Source organism: Notothenia rossii, assembly GCF_949606895.1.
Source record: "Notothenia rossii genome assembly, chromosome: 6".
Classification (NCBI taxonomy): Eukaryota; Metazoa; Chordata; class Actinopteri; order Perciformes; family Nototheniidae; genus Notothenia; species Notothenia rossii.
Window position 1 is genome coordinate 35,358,831 of NC_136909.1, and position 24,100 is coordinate 35,382,930.

General features: G+C 40.3%; 1 protein-coding gene across 1 annotated transcript in view; it reads left to right on the plus strand.

Moving 5' to 3' along the window:
• Positions 1 to 24,100, plus strand: part of unc13ba (unc-13 homolog Ba (C. elegans)) — a 254,230-nt gene that overhangs the window by 166,202 nt on the left and 63,928 nt on the right. The window contains exons 15-20 of the mRNA XM_079689879.1: positions 3,952 to 4,179; positions 7,792 to 7,933; positions 9,050 to 9,219; positions 9,688 to 9,803; positions 11,286 to 11,449; positions 13,559 to 13,709. Of these exons, the coding sequence (XP_079546005.1) occupies positions 3,952 to 4,179; positions 7,792 to 7,933; positions 9,050 to 9,219; positions 9,688 to 9,803; positions 11,286 to 11,449; positions 13,559 to 13,709 (971 nt within the window). The remainder of the gene's footprint in view (positions 1 to 3,951; positions 4,180 to 7,791; positions 7,934 to 9,049; positions 9,220 to 9,687; positions 9,804 to 11,285; positions 11,450 to 13,558; positions 13,710 to 24,100) is intronic.

Sequence of the window (24,100 nt, forward strand, 5' to 3'; positions counted from 1 at the left end):
GTATGGCAGCGTAAAATGCATGAGGTCCGACAACGGAACAGAGTTTACAAATAGAGAGTTTCAGTCACTGCTGAGAAGGAACAAGATCAGACACGAAACGTCTTGTCCTTACTCCCCGCACCAGAACGGGATAGCTGAGGGGGAAGGGCGCACTCTTTTCGAAATGGCTAGGTGTAAGCTAATAGACGGTAACTTACCTAAGAGTCTATGGCATTATGCGGTCCAAGAAGCAGCTTACACCAGAAATCGGTGTTTTAACAAGCACACAGGCACCACCCCATATACAGCACTAACAGGAAAAAGGTGTGATCTAGCCAGGATGCACAAGTTTGGGTCAGTGTGTTATGCTTACCAACAGGACAGAGGAAAACTCGAGTCCAGGTGTGAGAAAGGACTTTTTGTAGGGCATGACAAAGGCAGACCCGCTTTTCTAGTCTATTATCCCGGTAAGGGGAAAGTGCAAAAGCACAGGTTAGTAAAGTTTGTCACAAAGACAACATGTGAGAATGAGACACAGACACAGGAGCCAGAGCTGGACTCCATAGTAGGGTGTGAGAAAAGAGCGACGACACAGCCTAGTGTACTGAGCACAGACATGCAGACAGACGGTCAACAGCCACCGGAGGATGATGTCGAGAAGAACCCTAGGTTGACGTCACGTGCCTCATGCAGTGGGAGATATCCCCCCCGGGAACATAAACCTCCAAAGTATCTGAAAGACTATGCCCAGAGAGAAAGTGACGAGGATGACAGTACACTTACCAGCATAGATTACTGCTACAGAGTAGTGAGTGGTGTACCTCAGACCTTTAAAGAGGCCATGATATCCCCTGAATCAGGAAAATGGGAGAGAGCAATGGATGAGGAGATGAGGTCCCTGGAGGACAATCATACTTTTACTCTAACAAAATTACCCGAGGGTAGACAGACAGTGGGAGGCGAGTGGGTGTACTCAATCAAGGAGGGTATTGAAGGGCACGACAGGTACGAGGCCAGGTTTTTAATAGCTGAAGGGTACAGTCAGAGGGAAGGAATAGACTACGGTGAGACATTCTCCCCTACAGCTAATCTGACCAGTGTACGAGTAGTTATGCAGAAGGCATCTTACACCAGATGGATGTGAAGACAGCCTACCTGCACGCACCCATTGATAGGGACATAAATATGGAACAACCTGAAGGTTACGAGAAGAAAGGAGAGAAGCTAGTGTGCAATCTAGAAAAATCCATTTACGGCCTGAAACAGTCTGGGCGAAATTGGAACGAGATGCTTCATACATGTCTCATTGAAGACCACTTCATACAGAATATATATACATATATACATATACTTTGTTTACACAAAGGAGTCAAAAGAATCAGGGAAAGTGATAATTGTGATTTGGGTGGATGATTTGATCATCGCAGCAGACAACACTAGAAACCTAGAGCAGGTGAAAGATATGCTCTCCACCAGATTTAAGATGAAGGACCTGGGCAGGTTAAAACATTTTCTAGGCATGGACTTCGAACAGTCTGCCAGTTGTGTAAAAATATCCCAGAAGAGATATGTGGAAAAGATCCTGAATCGTTTTGACATGCAGGAGTGTAGAACTAGGGAAACGCCATGTGATCAAAAGCTAGACTACAATGAGGATGCACAAACATTTACGGATGTAAAAATGTATAGAGAAGCTGTAGGCAGCCTCATTTATTTGACAACATGTACTCGCCCTGACCTATGTTTTGTAGTGAGTAAGTTATCACAGCATTTTGCTGATCCCACAGAAGAGCACTGGATTACAGCAAAACATGTTTTCCGTTATCTTAAAGGTACAGCAAATAAACAGCTTTGTTACAGAAAGAGCAGCGAGGGCTTAGGGCTTCAAGCCTATAGTGACGCAGATTGGGCGGCAGACACCACAGACAGGAGAAGTACCACAGGGTATTGTGTGAGTATGGGTACAGACAGCTCACTGGTTTCATGGAAAACAAAGAAACAGCCCACAGTGGCACTTGTGAAGCCGAATATATGGCTCTAGCGTTGACAATACAGGAATGTATTTATCTGGAACAACTGCTCAAAGGAATGGATACCTATGTATATAAGAAAACTGTTGTTTATGAAGACAACCAGGGAACCATTGCACTTGCCAGAAATCCTGTGTGCCGACAGAGGTGTAAACATGTGGATATAAAATATCACTTCATTAGATCTGTCATCAGAGAAGGAAAGATGACACTGGTTTACTGTCCTACAGATGACATGGTTGCAGACGCTATGACCAAGCCTGTCTCCAAACTGAAATTTAAAAAATGTGCAGGGGTCATGTTCGGTGTGTAAAATATTGCCTACTATGTAATATTGATTGCCATGTTCTTTTGATGTTTTGAACTGTTATTTTTCTTGGAAAAGTTGTACAGTATACACGTCATTCATAAGTGGGAGTTTTAAGTTTAAGTATGAATATGTCTGCATGTAACTGCACTATAACTGTTCCACAGTAAAAGGGCGCTATAGGCGTAAGGAGGCGCAGCTATTGTAGCTGACGTCAGATATCAGATATAAGGGATTGTTCCCTCCCCTTCTATCTCTCTATCTCTCTAGCTCTCATGGAGAGCAGGTCAAGTGGTGCAATGCACATATGAAAATAAACCACGCCAGTTAAGGCTAAAGAATACCTCGTCGTCATGACCAGTTTATTGCTATACATGTGACTCTGTCAACATACGCCAACGTGAATTAAACAACATTATTTTGTAATATAAAAACATGGTGATGTTTTGTAAATGATTACATGTCTCTTATTTAGCACCGAATATGATCCTATCCGTGACATATGGATATTAACAAATATCCGCTATATCAGATACCTGTAGATCTATCAGCTGTTTATTTCACATGAGTTCCAGTGTGGCAGCTTTTCACGGCTCCCCCTGGTGGATCCATGATCCATTGCAGCTGGTTTCATTAAAATTACATTTATTTATCAAGGGGGCGTATCAAGTCCTGCGGGGGGGTTTCCTTTTCAGGAGGGGCCCACCCCGTGCATATCACGGACCCGCAAGGGTAGGCGTCTGAAATGAAGTGCTACATCTGTAAGGAGCAGTGCCTTTAAAAACTTGAAAACACATGTGCAGCATTTACTAAAAGCGCTGCATAAACTAAATGGATCTGCTCAAAGAGTGACAGTTGGCTAACTTTATAATCCCCGAATGTCTTTAAGTGCTCCAATCCCAGCTGTGTGTGTCACTTTTTAGTGTCCCTGTTTAAGTTGTGTTTTGAGCTTATTGCAGCTTTTTGTGTTTGCAGCATTTTGTTTTTGCAGCGCTTTCAGTAAACAGTGCGCATGTTTTGTCAAGTTGGTGAAGAAGTTTCTTCATTTGCTTGTGTTTTGGGCTGTTTTTGTGCTTTTTCACCTGTCACCTACGTAATAAAAGGTACTAGTTATCATTATAGAAATGTTCAGTGTAGTAACCTACAGTATGAAGAAAACAATCCCCTTTAGGGGAATTTGGTCTTGAAAAGTATATACCTTACATTTGATGTTTGAGAAGTTGTGACATACATAAAACCATGCCAAAATGTCCATATTTTGTAAGTGGTTACCATACAGTATAGAGATTCACCCCATCTCAAAAGGTAATTGTTTTCTATTATTGTTACTTTTATATCTATGATTGCTACCTTTTGAAGTGAACGAAAGTTTTCAAAAAATGCCCGTGCCAGAGCTTACAACAATTGAGTTGAGCATTGGAAAGTGTTGCTCGAGGAAACATTCGGCCATCGCTTCATCGAGTGAAAGTAAGGGAGGTTGACAAAAAAAAACGTAGGGGCGTTTGAAAACCTTACTGTTACCCGAAAAGGAAAATCCATCAGTAAAACATAATTTGAACATGTTGCTTCTAATTTTACTTTTTGTTCACCATTCACCCTTCCCTTCCTGTTTCATTCTTCTTTGTTTTCCTTCAGGGGCGGCCGAGAAGAGCTCCAAGACCGGGGCGGAGGACCGGACGCAGCACATCATCATGGCCATGAAGGACAGGATGAAGATCCGCGAGAGGAACAAACCGGAGATCTTCGATGAAATCCAAAGCGTGTTCAATATCTCCAAAACGATCCACGTCCAGCACATGAAGAGCATCAAGCAGAGCGTCCTGGACGGCACCTCCAAGTGGTCGGCCAAGATCATCATCAACAGTATGTCCAATGGAATTTTAACTTAGAAATGTAAAAATAAATGTGAATAATTACCTAGATACATTAGTTGGGACTATTAACAGTCACTATATTTGTTGTTTTAGAGGACAGAAAGCACTGCAGCATCACCATAACGTCCTTTTCTCTCTTTTCTCTTATGGCTATTGAAAGACACAACACAAAAAAGCATAAAAAGTACTTTCAGGAAAAAAATCGAAGAAAGGTTGAACCTTCACACTTGCATAAAAAATAAACCTCTTAAATGACGCCTTAAAGTAATGCAGATAATATCATCAAACAAATGCAAAAACACCACATTTATAAGCACTGACTGGCAAACATGACCTACAGTTAGACTAGAGAAGCTTTTCCAACCTGTCGTTGCTTTTACTTCATCTTTCTTCATCACAGCTACTGTAATGCACCTGCTGGATTTTGACAGGCCCGTAGCAACTGCACACTGTCTAAGTGTGTCCACAATTGTGCTGTGTGTAGACCGTATCACAATCATATCTATATGTGAAGTCGATCTGCAGACTGAACTCAAGGTGACATAGCCTTTTATACTCAGCTGTACCTGATGAAATAATAATCTTTTTTTGTATAAAGTATTATGTCCATTCAAAATAGCTAATTAAGTTTTTGCTAAATGCTACAAAACATATTCATTCATAAATGGTTCAAAGGAATGCTTTACAACCATAAGTGAACTGATATTTAATGCAAAGTTAAAAGAGATAAAGATTAAATAAGCAGGCTTCGAAACACATTTTTTGGAACATTTTGAACTGTATTGCTGTGGTAGAATGTTAGAAAAGGTGTAGCTGCAAGCGAAAAGAAGTTAAAGCCGTGGTGCCCTCAAGAAACCAGCACAGTTCAAATCAAATTCTGTAAAAACCTGCATCGGTGAGAATGTGGAGGAGACTTTTAGCTTTCCCCAACATCAATCCCTAAAAAAAGAAACCATCCCACATTCCTGGAAGTTTCTCCTTTCATTTGACAGTCTGAACTTTAAATAAACTTCAACTGCTTATCCACGCTTTACTCATTTGAAAAGGAAACGGGTCACTGCTGTTACCAAAGCAACCACACTCATCACCTTATATAGTTGCAGCAGTGTCGCCATGGCAGCCATTACACCTTGTCTCCCCTGATCACCACACATAATCTCCATTAGATAGTAGATGCAAGGACAGGCACTCAGAAGGCACTTTGTTTCAAACTCCTTCATGGAAATGGAAATGGTTAAGGGCGACCTTTTATGCTTTTATCTGGGTTTCCCTTTCCTGTAGTGTGTTATGTATGATTTTGTGCAGGTATATGGTCCGCAAAGGCTAAAATCCCTCCAACACACTGAATGGTTAGCTGGCCGGCTCTGTTGTGATTGGACTCCTTTGTTTACTTCTGATACATAATGATATCACTACTGTACGTTACAATCACGCTTCTTTTGGCTAGCGCTTCAACACATTGTACGTGATAGTCTAAAGGGCGGGACATCTCCAAGAAGTTGACCAATCACAACAGAGCTGGCCAGCTAACCAATCAGAGCAGACTGGGCTCTGGTTTCAGGCAGAGAAAAATAAAGACCTGACCATTAAAGCATGGAAACATGTCACAGTAAAGGCGCAAAATACAAATATGAAACCAGAAAATTATCATAATGAGGCCTTTTTAAGATAAAGAAATCAAGCGAGATTCAGAATTAACATTGTGACTAAAGGCATCACACTTTTTTATACTAAAGGTTTGTTCAAGAATGTTTATAAAGTTGTCTCTTTTCCAATGGTGTAAATACTTTAAAGAAGTTGTATTTTTCTGTACAAAGATTAACGATTTTAAACCCTGAATTGCCATTATATACATCCTGAAGCTTTAGCTAATGTTGTGCGCTAAAACATAGTGGAGAGAAAAACGTACAAACAATATTTTAAAGGGGTCTTAAGTCGTTAGTTGTTTTTTTGCTGGATTCACCCCTTTTTTTTGGTTTTTCATCATTTATTTTCTTGCATTTTTCATTAAATCATGTCCCCCATCTGAGATACGTATACTCAGAAATACTTTCAACTCAAATTCAGTTCATTCAATTTGATTTTGATTACAATTGATGCTGGACTGACAGGAGATGCTAGGGAGAGCTCTTTGAAAACACAATTGATTTCACAAGGGAATATCTGAACTAATTACTATTCAAAACCCATTTAGCAGAGATAAAATGTGTCAGTCACTGACACTGAATCAACTGATGTTGAACTCTTTAGTGTCCTACAGTATATGGTAAAAAGTTAAATGTTCAAGTCTAACATTTCTAGCAGGTGTTACAATCATTTGATTACTATTATGCTAATTTTCAGGTTCATATTTATATTTTGTGTCTCTACTGTGACATGTCTCCATGCTTTAATGTTCAATAACTGCTTCATTTTTCTCATACTGTCTGTGCTGCAGCACCTCTTTTCACCCTCTGTCGGAAACCAGAGCCCAGTCTGCTCTGATTGGTTAGCTGGCTGTCTTTGTTTTGATTGGTCAACTGCTTATAAATGTCCCGCCCCTTAGAAGTGTGCTGGCGTCAGATATACGACTCCCTGTCGTCAAATTTGCAGTTTCTACCCCAACCTTCGGATATGTTTTGGCAATGCCATACCTACTGTCTCCCCCTTTCAATGCTGGATCTCTAAAATATATTACGTACGCAAGTGTGTGCATGTTATGCCAGCGATGAATTGATCCGATGAATGCCTTAAACTTACCATATTGGATATTAGCCAGTTTCAATGGGCTCCTTAATCCTTAGCAGTCTATTATGAGTCTTTATGACATCCTTTTACCTTACATTGAAAAGTAGTTTTTGGTTTTGGACCAAGTTTTTTGGACCAAGTTTTAAACTCCTCTGTTGCCTTGTGACCTTTAATCATAGAGAAATGTCGCGGCTCATGAACCTTGACTTTCCATCACTCAACACAGTTTTTCTGCATCTTGGAAGACAGGCAGGCGTTCTTTATCTTTATGCCGTTTAAGCCAGAATGTCCCAGATACGTCTCTGTATTTTATTTGTTTCAAAATAAAATGTGCATAAGTTTTATTTAAAATTCAGCAACTTGGCATTTCGGCTTGTATGATCGAGGTAAACTCTCTGTTGGGGTCGATGTTTTTTCGTTAAAGCCACATCACTGCTTCTTGTCCTTTTTTTAAATACTTTTGATTGCCTTGTGCGCGGTAAAGCAAAACATAGGGGAACAGTTCTTTGAGTCATTTACTGAGAAATGTTGTTACCCAACATCTGCTTGAGTCATATGTGTTACGAGGCTTTGCATAACTGTGTGGGTAATGTGTGTGTGTGTGTGTGTGTGTGTGTGTGTGTGTGTGTGTGTGTGTGTGTGTGTGTGTGTGTGTGTGTGTGTGTGTGTGTGTGTGTGTGTGTGTGTGTGTGTGTGTGTGTGTGTGTGTGTGTGTGTGTGTGTGTGTGTGTGTGTGTGTGTGTGTGTGTGTGTGTGTGTGTGTGTGTGTGTGTGTGTGTGTGTGTGTGTGTGTGTGTGTGGTAGGTAAAGAGTAGGTTTTTGTTGTTCTTATGCAAGTTTCATAGTCATTGAAGTTCTGAATGTGTTTTATCAGTCGTCAGTGCGCAGGGTCTCCAGGCCAAGGACAGAACAGGTTCCAGCGACCCGTACGTCACCATCCAAGTTGGAAAGACCAAGAAGAGAACAAAGACCATCTACGGCAACCTGAACCCGGTCTGGGAGGAAAAATATAGCTTGTAAGTTCCACCTGGTTGTGAAGCTCAATAGGAGCTCTCAGAGGTCTGGCAATGAAGAACTGACAAAATCACTTTACAGCTGTCAGATCCTTTAACTTATAATGATAGGTCAGATGTTTTGATGGGGGGTTGTATGAGGTACTTAAACATAGATTGTATACTGCCTACAGTACATAGCAATCGTCACACCCCAAGTTTTGGTGTGGAGTGGAAGTGCCAAACTGAAGCCATGAGCAATGTACTTTAGTGTACTGGGTGACAGATACACATACTAGTACTGCAGAAAGCTGTAACAATCTTTAAAAAGTAGATACAAGCACCAACATGTTCACGTTATGTAAAACAATGGATTATTGCAAAAAATGTATATTATAACAATTTTTAAACTCCAACAGGAACTATAATTGTATTTCTGTATTTAAAAGACATAACATTGACACAGTATGATCCTACTGTATATTCAAATGTATTCACTGCAACATAACAGTAAATTGGTTAAAAGGCAAATAGAGTACACCATCTGAGCAACATTTTCTCTAATATGTCCTAGCATCAGTAGAAACATAATGCCCTCTTTATATATACTTACTCCTGGCACCTACAGCTGCATAACACTTTACAAAAAATGAAATTTCTATTCTATAAATATAGAATATTTGTACTGCTTTATCTGGCCATCAGACAGCCCTTTCCGATGGCCAGTTAAAAAACCTTATTTCAACTTGTGAGTTGAAATGGCTTTTGCACTGAAATGTAGTGGTTACAATGCTGTATAAACAACATTTATGTGTAAGGCAAGGCAAGTTTATTTATATAACACCTTTCAACACAAGGCAATTCAAAGTGCTTTACAAAAATGAAAGACATTAAGAAAATGGCATTTAAAAACAGTCATTAAAAAGCAAAGATAATGAAATAAACGTTAAAAGAAAAAAAGTGTAAGGTAGACATCCCAAAACAAGAGGTTTTAACCAAAACATCTAAAATATGTTTTCTCTTACAAATCATCAAATGTATGCTTACTAGGTAGTTACTACAGAATAATAGTCAGGCACCCATTTTTTAAGTATTTGTTCACATATGTTAATGTCACCCACCTGTCCTCTGTCTCCACAGCGAGTGCCACAACTCATCAGACCGTGTCAAGCTGCGAGTTTGGGATGAAGACGATGACATCAAGTCACGAGTAAAGCAGCGCCTGAAGAGAGAGTCTGACGACTTCTTGGGCCAGAGCATCATCGAGGTCCGAACTCTGAGCGGAGAGATGGACGTCTGGTACAACTTGGGTATGTAGCCGGGTCGTGGTTTGCATTCCGCCCAGCCAATCAGACATAGGAACCTTTTTCTCCCACAAAAGTACCTGCTCTCTAGCAGGGACGGAAAAGTGGGTAAAAAAGGTTCTCATTAACTAATTTTAGTTCCGGCTCTTTTTGGTATGAACGCGACATTTCGGAACTATATCGGAACTAAAGTGGGAAAAGTACTGCGGTGTGAACGCGCCTATTGGAACAATGGGAAAATGGGAGACATGGTGTTTGTATGTATTTATGTTATGGTATTCTAGACATAGGTGTCATTTATACTGGGGATGTGTCCACCACTCGATAAATATAATTTGTTAAAAGTGTTCTGAGACGTAGCTTACAACAACAAATGTCAACCAACAAATTAAGACATTTAAATGTAGTAATCATAGCAAAAATAAATGTGCACTGTCAACACAAATGTCTGTGTGTGTGTTTCTCCACTTGCAGAAAAGCGAACAGACAAGTCGGCGGTGTCTGGTGCTATTCGTCTTCAGATCAGTGTGGAGATCGAGGGAGAGGAGAAGGTGGCACCCTATCACGTACAGTACACGTGCCTTCATGAGGTAACACACAAACACACACACACACACACACACACACACAAGAATACACACACATGCACACTGATACTTTAATGAGGTACACAAAGAACTCCTTATTACTATCACATCTAAATCAAGTATACACTTATTATTTAGTGTGTAAAAACAATTAGGATTATTTCTAATAAACAAATAAATAATGAATTCCAAATTCTTAGGATTATACATTTTACAATTATATATTAGACAACAAATCAGCAGCAAATTCTCATATTTGAGAAAAAGAACCTGTGAATTATGCATTTGAAACAATATGTAACCAACATTTTTGTAGATAATTTTTCTGCAGATCACTGATGCTAATACAACAATATTTGACTCATTGATTAAGCACTACATGTATTTTTCAGTAAATAGGAAATTAATTGACAGTTTTAATAATAACTTTACAATTGTTTAGAATTTATTTTAGGGTCAGCAGAGATGCAGGTTTGAATGTTTAAATTGAAAGCCTTTTAAATTACTTCAAAATTGTTTTTAAGGCGTTTTAAATTAACAGACACTTTTGGGTTTTTTTCCTTTCCTGTAGTGTGTTTTATATAATTGTGTGCATGTTAATGGTCTGCAAAGGCAAAAATACCAAATTTCCCTCCAGAGGGACACTGGAAAAGAAAACGCTGCATATAAGCGCCATGCCAGACACACCTCAATTGGAATCCTTTGTTTTCTTCTATAACGTGGTGACATCACTATCACTTCTATTAGCTAGCGCTCCAACACATTGTACGTGATTTGCTAAGGGGCGGGACATCTCTAAGCTAACCAATCGGAACGGTCCTGCCAGACTCTCACCATACTACTTCCCTGATGGCTCCCACAAGATTGCTGACATCCTCGTGGATTCATCTTATTATTATAGACGCATTTCCAAACATTTGATCTACCTATGTTGCAAATGTATTATCTTTTCGATTTACACACGGCATCTATTGCACGTCTGTCCGTCCTGGGAGAGGGATCCCTCCTCTGTTGCTCTCCCTGAGGTTTCTCCCATGTTTCCCTTTAAACTGTGGGTTTTCTCTGGAAGTTTTTCCTTGTACGATGTGAGGGTCTAAGGACAGAGGGTGTCGTATTGTCATACTGATATTCTGCACAGACTGAAGTCCACTGAGACAAATGTAACATTTGTGATATTGGGCTATATAAATAAACATTGATTGATTGATTGATTGATTGATTGATTGATTGATTGATTGATTGAGAACAGACAAAAATAGCAGGTTTTGAACACTCAGGAATGTAAACATGTCACAGTAGAGGCACAAAATATATGATTTGAACCCGAAAATGATCAAACATATCCTCTTGAAATTGTGAATAGTGAGAAAATAAGAACAACTCAGTAATTTCTCAACTGTGAAGATCTTCAACAGCATATACTGTAAAGCCATCTTTAAAACTGTTGATGTTGTCTTGTTCTCCCAAAAAAAATGTCTTCTGTAGAACATGTTCCACTTCTCCACGGACATAGAGGGGGGCGGCGTCGTGAAGATCCCAGCGGCTCACGGTGACGATGCGTGGAAGGTTTACTTTGATGAGTTACAGCAGGAAATCGTGGACGAGTTTGCCATGCGCTATGGCATCGAGTCCATATACCAGGCCATGACGTAAGCTCAGTGTTAATGTGCGTGTGTGTGTGTGTGTGTGTGTGTGTGTGTGTGTGTGTGTGTGTGTGTGTGTGTGTGTGTGTGTGTGTGTGTGTGTGTGTGTGTGTGTGTGTGTGTGTGTGTGTGTGTGTGTGTGTGTGTGTGTGTGTGTGTGTGTGTGTGTGTGTGTGTGTGCGCGTGTGCACGTACACGTGCACGTGTGCGTATGTTCATATCTTTAATGTGCAGGGCACTCCAGTTCTCCAGGATGTTAGCCACTTGTGTACATGTGTGGGTAAATCCAATCAGGAAATACTTTCAATTAGTGTGTGTGTGTGTGTGTGTGTGTGTGTGTGTGTGTGTGTGTGTGTGTGTGTGTGTGTGTGTGTGTGTGTGTGTGTGTGTGTGTGTGTGTGTGTGTGTGTGTGTGTGTGTGTGTGTGTGTGTGTGTGTGTGTGTGTGTGTGTGTGTGTGTGTGTGTGTGTGTGTGTGTGTGTGTGTGTGTGTGTCATTGTAACGAGAGGTGGGAGGAGCTCTCATGAACTATAACCAGCTTCTAGATGTGTTTATCACATCAAATTAGAAAAGATGACCTTTCACCTCAAAGATTGCCAGGCTGTTTGATCCGATCATTATGGGGAAATGGAGAGAGCCTTAATGAGCACGCACACATGTATTCATGTTGTGATTTGACCTTAAAGGGACAAAGAGGGCCTCTGAGTTTATCTTGTGCAATAGAGAAGCACAAAACAGATAATATAATCATGCTAGACAGACTTGAATACATTGAAGTTGTCATCATAAATTGCTCGGACTACTTTATGTCCCAGTGGAAATGGATAAAAGGAGCAAATCAATAACTCAGCCAAATGAAAATGGTGATTAAAATACACTGTTATAGAAAAATCACATCTTACTGAAAGCACTCTAAACCTCAGCAACATTTTAGTTTATTTACAGGAACAGACTATTAATGTCTGTTTTCCTGGATCCTACACAAATGACTGCATGAGTTGAAACATTGGGCTTCATACAGCGATGTGTTCTTACATTTCTTCACATAGGTGTCTCCCAATTAATCATAATAAATGAAGTGTTTTCAGCACAGAGCTGAAAACACTTCCATTAGGAAAAACGCGCTGCAATTCAAAAACGATGCAAATATAAAAATACAAATGTTTAAAATTACGTTCAAATTAAGAAACATCTTCTCCAACTGGTAATTATTATAAAAACTTACACAAAGTCAAAAGGATTTTCAACCTTCAGTAGTTGATTTGTCTTTTTTAGTGTTATTTATACATTTATTATTATTAGCATTGCAAAATAAATGCAATATACTAAAGAAACAGTATAGGGAGGTATAGGGGTAAAAAACAAAAATTGTTAAAAAAGTTAAAGTTTGGGGTTTCTGTACTTTTAAGATAAAAGAGCTTTGAAAAAATAATACATAAATAATTTAAATAAATGAGTTTATCTAAAAGAAAAAGAAAAGAAAATTATGCAAAAATGCAGAAATTAAAATACTTATAATTATTATTGACATGTTATCTTTATATTTTCCCAAGTATTAATCCATGACTTCAGAGTTGTGCTGACATTAGGGTTAGGGTTAGATTTATATATTTTTTTCCACAGATTATTTTTGCAGACATTTGAAATGAAAAATGTAGAATAAAATAATTTCTCACTATTAAGGCCGAGATGTTTCTTTTTTTAATTAATATGTCTTAATAACATAATAACATAATGCAAATGGACTGTTTAATGTTAAAGATGCAACTGATATATTAATGTTATTAATCCATGGCAGTTGCAAAAATGGCTACACTTGTGATCAACCAATTTAACTCCCCTAATAAATTTTAGTTGGTTTTCCTCCCGCCTCTTTGTCTATCTTCTCTCTCATCTCCGATTATGCCAAACCCTTTACTCCCTCCACCCTCCTTGATCTCCACAATGTACGTCATCTGTCCTCATGTCCTTTGAACTTTCCTTATGGCCTCTTAATGTTTTCCTCTCAACTCTTTTCTCCTTTGCTTCACCTGTCTCATCCTCCCACCATTCAATCTCCTTCAATGTCCCTCCTTCCAAACTTGCTAACTCTCCCTCCTTTCCTTTACTCCTCAGCCATTTCTCTTGCCTGTCCTCTAAGTACATGCTGTCAGGGGTTCCGGCAGTGATGAGCACACTACTGGCCAACATAAACGCCTTCTATGCCCACCCAACCGCCTCCACCAACGTCTCCGCTCCGGCCAGGTTTGCAGCCTCCAACTTCGGGGTAAGTGGTCACCACACGCAATAAAATAAACACAGAAAAGTCTTTCCAACACAATCTGACTTATCAAGATGATCCTTTTTTGTTTGTAAAGCAACTTTTGATGCAAAGACTGATGTGCTTATCCCGCTTATTATCACGTTTATTACGCCACTACCTACTACACAAACCAACGATTTGATTCACAGCACTGATTTTTAAAGGATTTTATTGATTTCAAAATAATCGTATCGCGATTTAATGTAACTTAAACTGAACAGCGGCTCTGATCGAGGTTTTCTGTAACTATCCGAGTCTATTCACATTTTATTTTCCATTAACTAGTCTTTAAACAATGCCAGCGCCCATACCGTTTTCCTGTTAGTGTTTACCTCCTGTCCGTCTTCTTCTATTTATTTCCAGCGCTGTCTTTTAACCTCTCTCCTTCTCTTGCACTCTTTTACTTGAGATGTTAAGCCATCATGAATTCAAAGTTTCGGTCTATCCACAAATAAAAAAAGGAATATTCAAAACGACCTACTACTGCACATAGTCACTTGATCCAACTTTTCAACTTGTTCTCCAAAGCAGAGTTCTGTTAGCGAAAATGAACAACCTCTGAAATGTCCAAATTGACATATCAGAATTGAGTATTCATCTCTCAGCCGTGTAATAAAGGCCAAAAAAAGCACTTCACTGTGCCACAGAAAACTCATCAAACTAAACGTGTTGATGAGGCTAGTGGTCAATTATTTGTACTGTTGGGAAATGACCCAACATCATCAGTGGTGGTGCTCAAAAACCTTTGACATACAGTACATTATAAAAGTCAGTCCCAAGTTACTTCTTAAACACTACTGATATTATTCTGATAAAGCCTGGGCAGTCTCTCAAAATGACCCCGATGTGAATATTGGTTGCATCTCAATCACAGGTCAAAACAATGACAGTGGCACCGCCTTGGGAGGAGCTGCAATATTCTTGAGACGACATGTTTACCTTGTCAGTTGTTTGTCCTTCCAGAGCACTGTACTTACACAACAACAGCAAAGCATCAAGGCATTTTTTGAAATGCAGATGGTGATTGGAATGATTGAATTGGATTTCAGGCTTAAAGCACACACACCGCAAGGAGTTCAGACATTCAGACAAAATAATAAAAAAAAGACTTTTATAGAAGCTGGAAAAAAAAGAATTAATTAAATGAAGGTGAGAGATGTTTGAATAAGCCTTAAAGCTACAGTTTGGTTGACACAGTTTTCTTACAGAAGGTGACCCAGTTTGTATGTGAAATTTCAATATTCCATGACTCCCTGTTTTTTCTTATTAGTGCGAATGCTGTATACAGCATTCCACTATACAGTAGTTCTTCTGTTTCTTTATTCTTCAACCTCATCTTCTTCTTATTTAGTGTGAATGCTGTTTACAGCATTCCACTATAGTTCTTCTTTTCTTTATTAGTATGAATGCTGTTTACATATACTATAGTTCTTCAAATCTTTAATCTTCTTCTTCTTCTTATTATTATTATTTCAACAAATATTTTGCCGTTGAATAACTTCAGCATAATTTCAGCTACAGAAACCATTCAAATATCAAACTATTCAGCCATTTCAGCACAACTTTCAACTTTTTCTAAATATTTCATACTTTTCAAATGTTCAGCTTTTTAACATGGAACTCAATCAGAGGAACCTTCAAATCCTCTTTTACCTACACCTTGCGTTGAATGCTACTCCTTCCACATACTTCCAGCTAGAGACTTCATTTCAACTTTAACTTCTAATGATCACAAGACCTTCAGCTATAAAACTTGTTCTTCAGATTTTTGATATCTTTTACACTTTTTGAGATATTTAACTTAGTTTGGAGCTTGGTAAAGAGGCTTTCTTCAGATTTTAACATTAGTGTGTATTGCGCCGCTCGTAAGTCTAGAGTGCTTTGATCTCAAAACAGAGTGGAGGAAAGCTTGAAATTCGTCCCATTTTTTTTTTAAACCTGCCATAACTCCCAAACCCTACACTCCTTGGACATAATTGTTCATGAAAAACGTAGGAAAACCTCTCCTACGTTGAAAAATAAAAATAAATTAAGCAAAAAAATTAAACAAAATGCCTCTTGAGGGCAACAAAAAAAACGTTCAACATGTCTCCATTAAGGCCCATTGTAAATTCAGCCTGATCTTTCCTCAGAGCAGCAGCTGCACACCTTTAGTAAATCTGCCAAAAATGCCACATTATTGACCCGAAAGTGCACAAAAAGCAGACTCCGACGCTCCTGACGGTCCTGACATCCTCCACGCTTTAACATTTTACCGAAAGCAGCTACCGTTTTTAAACTATAGTTAGAAATGTAAGAGGTTTATTTCTCATTCAGATCAATGGAAAGGCTCTCCTCTCACAGATCACTGCACATCAGCATGGAAACCCTTTGATCGCTGCACACAGGTGTTTGATAACGTCGTCACCATGGACACCTTTGATGTCTGGGCTCACACACAGGTGTTATGATTAGGTATTATGATTAGGTGCTCAGCACAGAAACATTGACAAAAAGACCGGAGTTTAAAGACTGTCTCAGCCTATTATTTTCTGTCTGATGGAGACTTCATACTGACTTCAACATGTTCCACATATTTTATACATTATTGGTGACGTATGGTTTTAGTTCAAAAGTTTGCAGTTAAAATATTCTGTTGCTTTTCAAAGCATTTTTACTTTATGTTATCTTCTTAATACACGTTAATTCACTACTACTTACATGTAATATCTATCTCCTTCAGCCTACTTTCAGCTACAGAAACCGTTCAACTATTAACTTATTCAGCTATTTCAGGACATTGAGGCTATACATGTTGTTGTTTATACCTTTTTTAAACCTTTTCTGTTATATATTAAGCTTCTTCACTATTTTTCCTACTCTTCCAGTTTAACATTTCACTTTCAGTTTTCAACAAAGCCATTGCAATGCATTTGAGCTGTAACAATTTTGATTCAAATCATTTCACTTTTCTGCATTTCTCTGCTAAGTTCAGCAACACACTTACTTGGTTTTTGTGGCTAAGAGTAGCTACAGAGACCATTCAGCTAATAAAATATTCAGCTTTTTCTGCATTTACAGCATTCACACGCATTTTCAGCAGGAAATGCATTTTCTAGTTATCCCAAAGTGTCTGATCTGGACTTTACTGGTTATCTGTGCCAAGGTTGTCTCTAGAGAGGTGTTTTTACATTCCGCTTCTGAAGGTAGAAATGTTGCTTTCCCTAAAATCTGAGTTTCCAATGTTCTCTTTCTCCTCTCTCAAGGGCAGAGGTGAATAGTCAGTATAGGGCGGGAGTTAGTGTAAGCATGTTGAACGTTTTAAAGGCAAACATGTTAATAGTGTGTTGTTTTTAGATTCAACCTGAAGCTTCCTGCTGCTAAGACTATGTTTACTTAAAATCAAACAAACACCCGAACCCCGAAAAAGTATTTTTTTACGCAAATCCACGTTTATTTAAAAATGAGCCGTTGCGACTTACGACTGATTTCGATAGAGCGGGTCACATATAACTGGAAAACAGCTTTCAGTGTTACCAATTCAATAAAAATAAACTCTCTCAAAATGTTGTCCATCTTTTCCCTTTAAGTCGTTATAAAATAATTAATTCTTAACAAGAAAAATCTCTTCTGAGATTATTAGTTAAGTACCTGACCTACGCAAATTAACAATAAAGGTTAATCACCAACTTCAGTTTGACTCTTGAATTGTTTCTGCTTTGGGGAACAGTTCCTCCAGGAACAGAGCAACACATGCCGTTTCCTCCCAGGATAATTGAATATTGTCTGCCTTTGGCAACTTCTTAAAGGCACCCTTTATTAGCTTGTGGTGGTTCTGCACCTGCTCCACAACTTTGCTTTGGTGCTGAAACCAATATGTTTATATTGGGAATTATTAAGACAATCTATTGATATATATTTTCTACTATGTAATTATTAACTGTTTATGTTGTATTTATTTTATTCTTTTTCATTATATTATCCCAATAATGGATGAATATAGTCTATTTAATCTAATCTAAAATTCAGTTCAAAATGAGAATTTAGATTTTCTTCTCTCGCTCAGGCCACTTAACTGAATTGTGAGGTGAGGCCTTTGGGCTTGTCATATCAATTATTCCCAGTAAAAAGAAAATACATTTATTACACATCCGATGAATTGAAACATATGTCAAATGTTTTATGAGCACATCAATTTTGTCCAGCATCAGAGGACAGGGATGTTCAGATAAACACTGCAGTAGACCTGAAGGGTGTAGTCTGCCCATGTTAGGAGGGGAACAAGGAGATAGGAGCCAATTACAAGGAAGGGCAATGTGACTATGTGTTATTTTTTAAAGGTCAAAACTGAACTATCATTGTCTTATTTTAGGTCCGTGTTTGTGTGTGGGGGGGGCTAGTGGAATTGAGGACATTTTGTCGGGCTCTGCTCTTTTTCAGAGGTCTGTTTGAAAGTTAAAGAGGCCCTGATACTGTATCCATTTTTGGGTTTTCCCTTTCCTGTAGTTTGTTAATAGGTTTGTGTTCAAATCCATGTGTTCCTTCCAGAGTCCCTCCATTGGACTCCTTTGTTAACTCACGCTTCTATTGGCTAGAGCTCCAACACATTTTACGTGATCGGCTAAGGTGCGGGACAACTTTAAGGGGTTGACCGATCAGGGTAGACTGGGCTCTGGTTTCAGACGCAGGGTGAAAGACCAAAGGCAAAATACCTTTTTGACCAATAAAGCATGGAAACATGTCACAATAGAGGCACAAAATACATACAAATATGAACCTGAACATGAGCATAATATGTCCTCTTTTAAGTTTTAGTCTTGATTTTATATTTCAGGGTCATGTTTATGGTTTAGGGATATGACTGGTGATACATATTTTTCTTGCATATCCTAAAAAAGGCAGCATTTGTTTGTTGGCATTGTTTCTTTTAAAGGGTTTGATGAAAATGAAAAACATTTCCCAGCCTTATCCTGTTAGAGATACATGTTGGCATAAAGTTGTGAAAGTTAATGTTAGGGCATTTATCCTCCCTTTTTCGATCCAAAACCAAAATCATCTCCTTGCCTCCCTTAATTCCCATGAGTCAGAAAGATAAAAGTGTCTCTGCCTTCTGTAAAATAATTCCCAACTTGTTCCTGCCACCATGGGACACACAGAGAGACAGAAACAAAACAACAGTTTAAAGAGTCTTTCAAGAGTTGATCAAAACTTGGCAATTTACTGACTGCTCTTTACCAATACTGGTGTTTCTACGCCAGGTAATGTTGGCCATTGTTTGGACTTTCATCCAAAGATAATAACACAGGGAAACCCTTTCCAATAATCTAAAAATGCACACAAATGATGCTTTTTAAAAAGGAAAGAAGATGGTGTAAGTGATTTTCAAACAAATTGTTACATAATCAAATTCACCATTGTTGGATCATCCAATGCTATTACTGTTGTGTTCTAATATACTCCTGCCAATAGGGGGCGCAGTGTAACCAGAGTATACATACAATGTTGAGAGAAGAAGAGTAAGCCCGGGAGTTGATGCTGTGGCAGTTAAGCATGACGAACAGTAAAGAGTTGAGTACCCGTATCTTCTGTCCCTTGTTTCATTAATTTCTTTCTACTAATACACAACAAATTGGCGACGAGGATGGCCGTGGCTTCTACTCCTTTACCTCCCACCTTTCTTCAGTGTCCGGGAGAACCTACTATGCCATTTGGAACATGGCTAAAAATGTTCGAAAACTATCTGCTAGTGATCGACGTGGAAGGAGCCAAGTGGCCGGATACCCGTATACGTGCAACGCTGCTACACAGCGTCGGAACCGAAGCACAGAGGATATTCTACACATTGACTGAAACGGGAACTACATACAACCATGCCGTGGCTGCACTACGGGCGCATTTCGTGCCGAAGGTAAACGTAATTGCGGAGAGACACAGGTTCCGCCAACGAGCCCAGAGACATGATGAAACAATTGCAAAGTACGTCTCTGCGCTACGTGAAATGCTCGTTTTTTGTGAATTTGGAAATGCAGAACAGGATATACTGCGTGATCAGATCGTGGAAAAAGCCTACAGTGGACGCATACGTGAACGCTTGCTGCTAGAAGACAAACTGACACTGGATAAAGCCATTCAGATTGCAAATCAGGTGGAAATGGCGGCGCGCAACGTGGCCGAGTTCTCCAACAGTGAAGTGCCTGTGAGAGAGATCAGCGCGCCAAAATGGGAACAAAAACGTCCCGCTGCAAGTAAACAAAGGCAAGGTGAGAGAAAGTCTGAGCAAGCACGAAGATGTTACAGATGTGATTCAGATAAACATGGCCAATTCCACACAATGCCCTGCTACAAACAAAATATGCAAATCCTGTGGAAAAACTGGGCATTTTGCCAAAGTGTGTTGTTCAGAACAAAAACGTGAAGTGAGGGAGGTCGTTATTCCAGAACTGACTGTTTTATTGCTGAATAATTCTGCCCCAAAAGAGAAGAAAATAATGTGCACTGTAGATTTGGGACTTTCTCCTGCTAACCAGTCATTTGAGATGATAGTAGATACTGGTTCTTCAGTGTCACTGCTGCCGGCTCATGTGTACGAGACCTATTTCAGTCACATACCACTGAAACCTACAAAGGTTCCTCTAGTCACATACTCAAGACAGAGAATCTCAGTACTAGGGAAACTGCATTTACGTGCATTCCATGACGGAAATACTGCCTCAGCTACCATTTTCATTGTGAAGTCAGGTTCAATACTGCTGGGCCTGGACCTGTTTGAGGCACTGGAAATGGTCATCATGAGAAACAGAGTGGTACTGAAGTCAGAGCACACAGTCAGAGAGATAACAACCCCACCTGCAACTCCTACTACACCGACACCTACTGCATCTGCACCTGTTAATACAGTTTTACCTATGGGCTGTGTTAGGAACGTAGTACACAAAGTAAGAGTGAAAGATGAGGTGAAGCCTGTGCAGCAGAAATTGAGAAGGCTTCCATTCTCAGTCAGAGATGCTGTTTCTGCAGAGTTAAAGCGCCTTCTTGATGCTGACATCATTGAAAAAATAGATGCCTCTCCCTGGGTATCACCGATCGTTGTGACTCAACGAAAGAACTCATCTAAAATAAGGATGTGTACAGACCTCAGGGAGCCTAACAAGGCCGTCATAATGGATTGCTACCCCATTCCACACATGGAGGAGCTCTTCTCAGAACTCAGAGGAGCTACCATATTCTCAACCCTCGACCTGGCTAATGCATACTACCAGCTTCCACTGCATGAGGACAGCAGAGATCTGACTGCTTTCATTACTCACAAGGGACTTTTCAGGTACAAGCGAGTTTGCTATGGGCTAGCATCAGCACCCTCAGCATTTCAGAAGATGATGTCCATGGTGCTGAAAGATTTACCTGGAGTGCAGGCATATCTGGATGATATCATCATTTACTCTTCATGCCGTGCTGAGCATGAAACCCGCCTGAAAGCAGTACTGTACCGACTGCAGGAAGCTGGACTAAGTCTCAACACAGATAAATGCAAATTCTACCAGGACAAACTAACGTATCTAGGACACAGCATAAGCAAGGAAGGTCTGCTGCCAAATGATGACCACATTGCAGCTATTCGGGATGCTCCATCACCCAGTGATCCAGTGACTCTCAGGCTGCCACTGCCACACGGACAGGACTGCACCTCAGACACGGAACCAGAGATGGTTGCTGCTGTCTCTGCCCTGCTGACTGCTGTTCCCTCGTCTGACTTCACAGATGCCTGCACTTCCTGTCCAGAGTTACGTCAGCTACGCAACTACATGACAGACGGGTGGCCAGCTTCATCCAAAGGCCTGCCTGCTAACATGTTGCCGTACTACCAGGTGAGAAATGAACTTTCTGCACATGAACAACTCATTCTGAGAGGGAGTCACAGGTTAGTTGTTCCAGTAAAGCTACACTCACACATGGTATCCTTAGCACACGAGAGCCACCAAGGCATTGTACGCACAAAACAGAGACTCAGAGACTTGTATTGGTGGCCTAAAATGGATGCACTGGTACAATCGGTTATCGCCGCCTGTGTGTCCTGCCAGATGAATGATAAAACAGCTAAAACTAACCCTGCACCTATGACACCAGTCCCTCTGCCTCAGGGGCCATGGCAAAAGCTTGCCCTCGACATCGTGGGCCCATTTGAGACTGGTCCGGTGGACTGTAAGTTTGCTATTACTATGACTGACTACTATTCAAAATGGCCAGAAGTGTGTTTTGCCCCAAGATGCACTACTGCAACAGTGATCACCTTCATGAGATCAGTGTTCAGCCAAAAAGGGAACCCTGTGTCTGTGGTGACAGATAACGGTCCACAATTCACATCCTCAGAACTCGCCTTTTTCCTAGAAGAAAGAGACATCCAACACATCAGGACTACAATCTACCATCCAGAAGGAAATGGAGCGGTGGAGAGGCTAAATAGAGTGCTGAAGGAAAGCATTCTCACGGCACAGAGAGAGAACGCTCCGTGGAAAGCTCACGTTGCTGAGTTTCTTCAGGTCTACAGAGCTACACCTCACGCCACTACAGGGACATCTCCGTTCCAGCTCATGTATGGAAGAAAAATGCGAACCAAACTCTCAATCCTGCCACAGCTTACGGATACTCAGGATCAGGAACTGAGAGACAGAGTGGAAAAGAAACAGTGGCACATGAAAACATATTCTGATGCAAAAAGAAATGCCAAGATTCCCAAAATACATCCGGGAAGCCTGGTGCGTGTGAGAAACCCGCTGCATGTCAAAAAGGGAAAGCCAAAGTTCAGTGAGCCTCTGAAAGTGACCAAGCAGAAAGGACCTCACAGTTACACACTTGATAATGGAAAAACCTGGGATGCTTCACACCTGTCGGTGCTTCCAGAAACATTCACTCCTCCATCAGAAGAAGTGAGGCCTGCTGAGCCAGCTACAGTGCATGGTGCTCAGAGCAGGAACCAGCGAATCAGAAAGCAGCCTGTTTGGATTGAGGACTATGTCACTTAAACTGTGGTTGAATTAATGTTTGAAAATGTTCTGCATATTGTGATATGTGAAGTTATTATCATTACAGATGGTTTCATGGTTACTACGTAAGTGTCTGTTTAAAATGCTAATGTTATGCATGCTGTTCAAGGGGAGAAGTAACTCTTTTTAAGAAGGGGGGAAATGTTGTGTTCTAATATACTCCTGCCAATAGGGGGCGCAGTGTAACCAGAGTATACATACAATGTTGAGAGAAGAAGAGTAAGCCCAGGAGTTGATGCTGTGGCAGTTAAGCATGACGAACAGTAAAGAGTTGAGTACCCGTATCCTCTGTCCCTTGCTTCATTAATTTCTTTCTACTAATACACAAAAATTACTTTACCTATTAGATAAATGTGAAACTATTGGGTTACTTTTGCCAATTTCCAGTGAGGCTGATATTCCTGCTTCTCCTACCGCTTCCCTCTCGTTTCCTCTATCAGACAAAAACTAATTTTATCTCCTTAGTTTGTCAGCCATGTCGTGATTTCCCTTACGCCAGAATACTCTCTTTCCCTCTCAATTCGTGTTTGCTTTCTTGGCATGACATGGAAATACATTTGTGTTGCCAAAGCATATGAAGGGGGGTCATTACAAAATAAGCAATGGGGATACCACTCCTGGCCGCATCTCAGGCGGAAGAGCTGGTTGGCTGTTAATCAAAGTGTGGATGGATCCCCGACTCCTTCTGTCCATGTGTCTGCATGTTTTTATCTTTTGTGTCTAAAAAGCGTGTCATTAACACCCCGGTATTCCTCCGGAGGGTGGCTGGCATCCCCCTTAATGATAAGGAGGCAAGTTCAATCATCCCGGAGGGGCTCAGAGCAGAGTCCTGCACGGGTCTGATTTTCAAGACCCGCTCCCGCCCCGCACCCGCGATGTGCAATACCGAACCCGCCCCGCTACCCGCACATATTGCCAATTAGTTCCGCAACCCGACCCGCCGGCACAAGATCCGCAACCCGACCCGAACCCGCATATATATATAAGCAGTGAAAACGTGCAATTATTAACACACGCAGTTGCATATTTGGCTCAAAAAGCCTCGGATGTTGGTTATTTTCTGCATCTAGGATGACACCAAAAGCCTCCCAGACGTTGGATTTCGCTCTTGAGGAAGAGTTATTGAAAATGCTGTATTCTCCGCTAGAGAGTTTCACCTCAGCCATTCAGAATGTGGCGCGCTCAGCAGCAGATAGATGCGCTGCAGAGGTTATGAATATGCTCGGTCCCGCGGGGGAGAGGTCTGAGGATTTAAACATTAAACTAAATTATTATTATTTAAATATATTTATTATGCAACACCCGCAACCCGACCCGCATCATCTTTGTTTTACC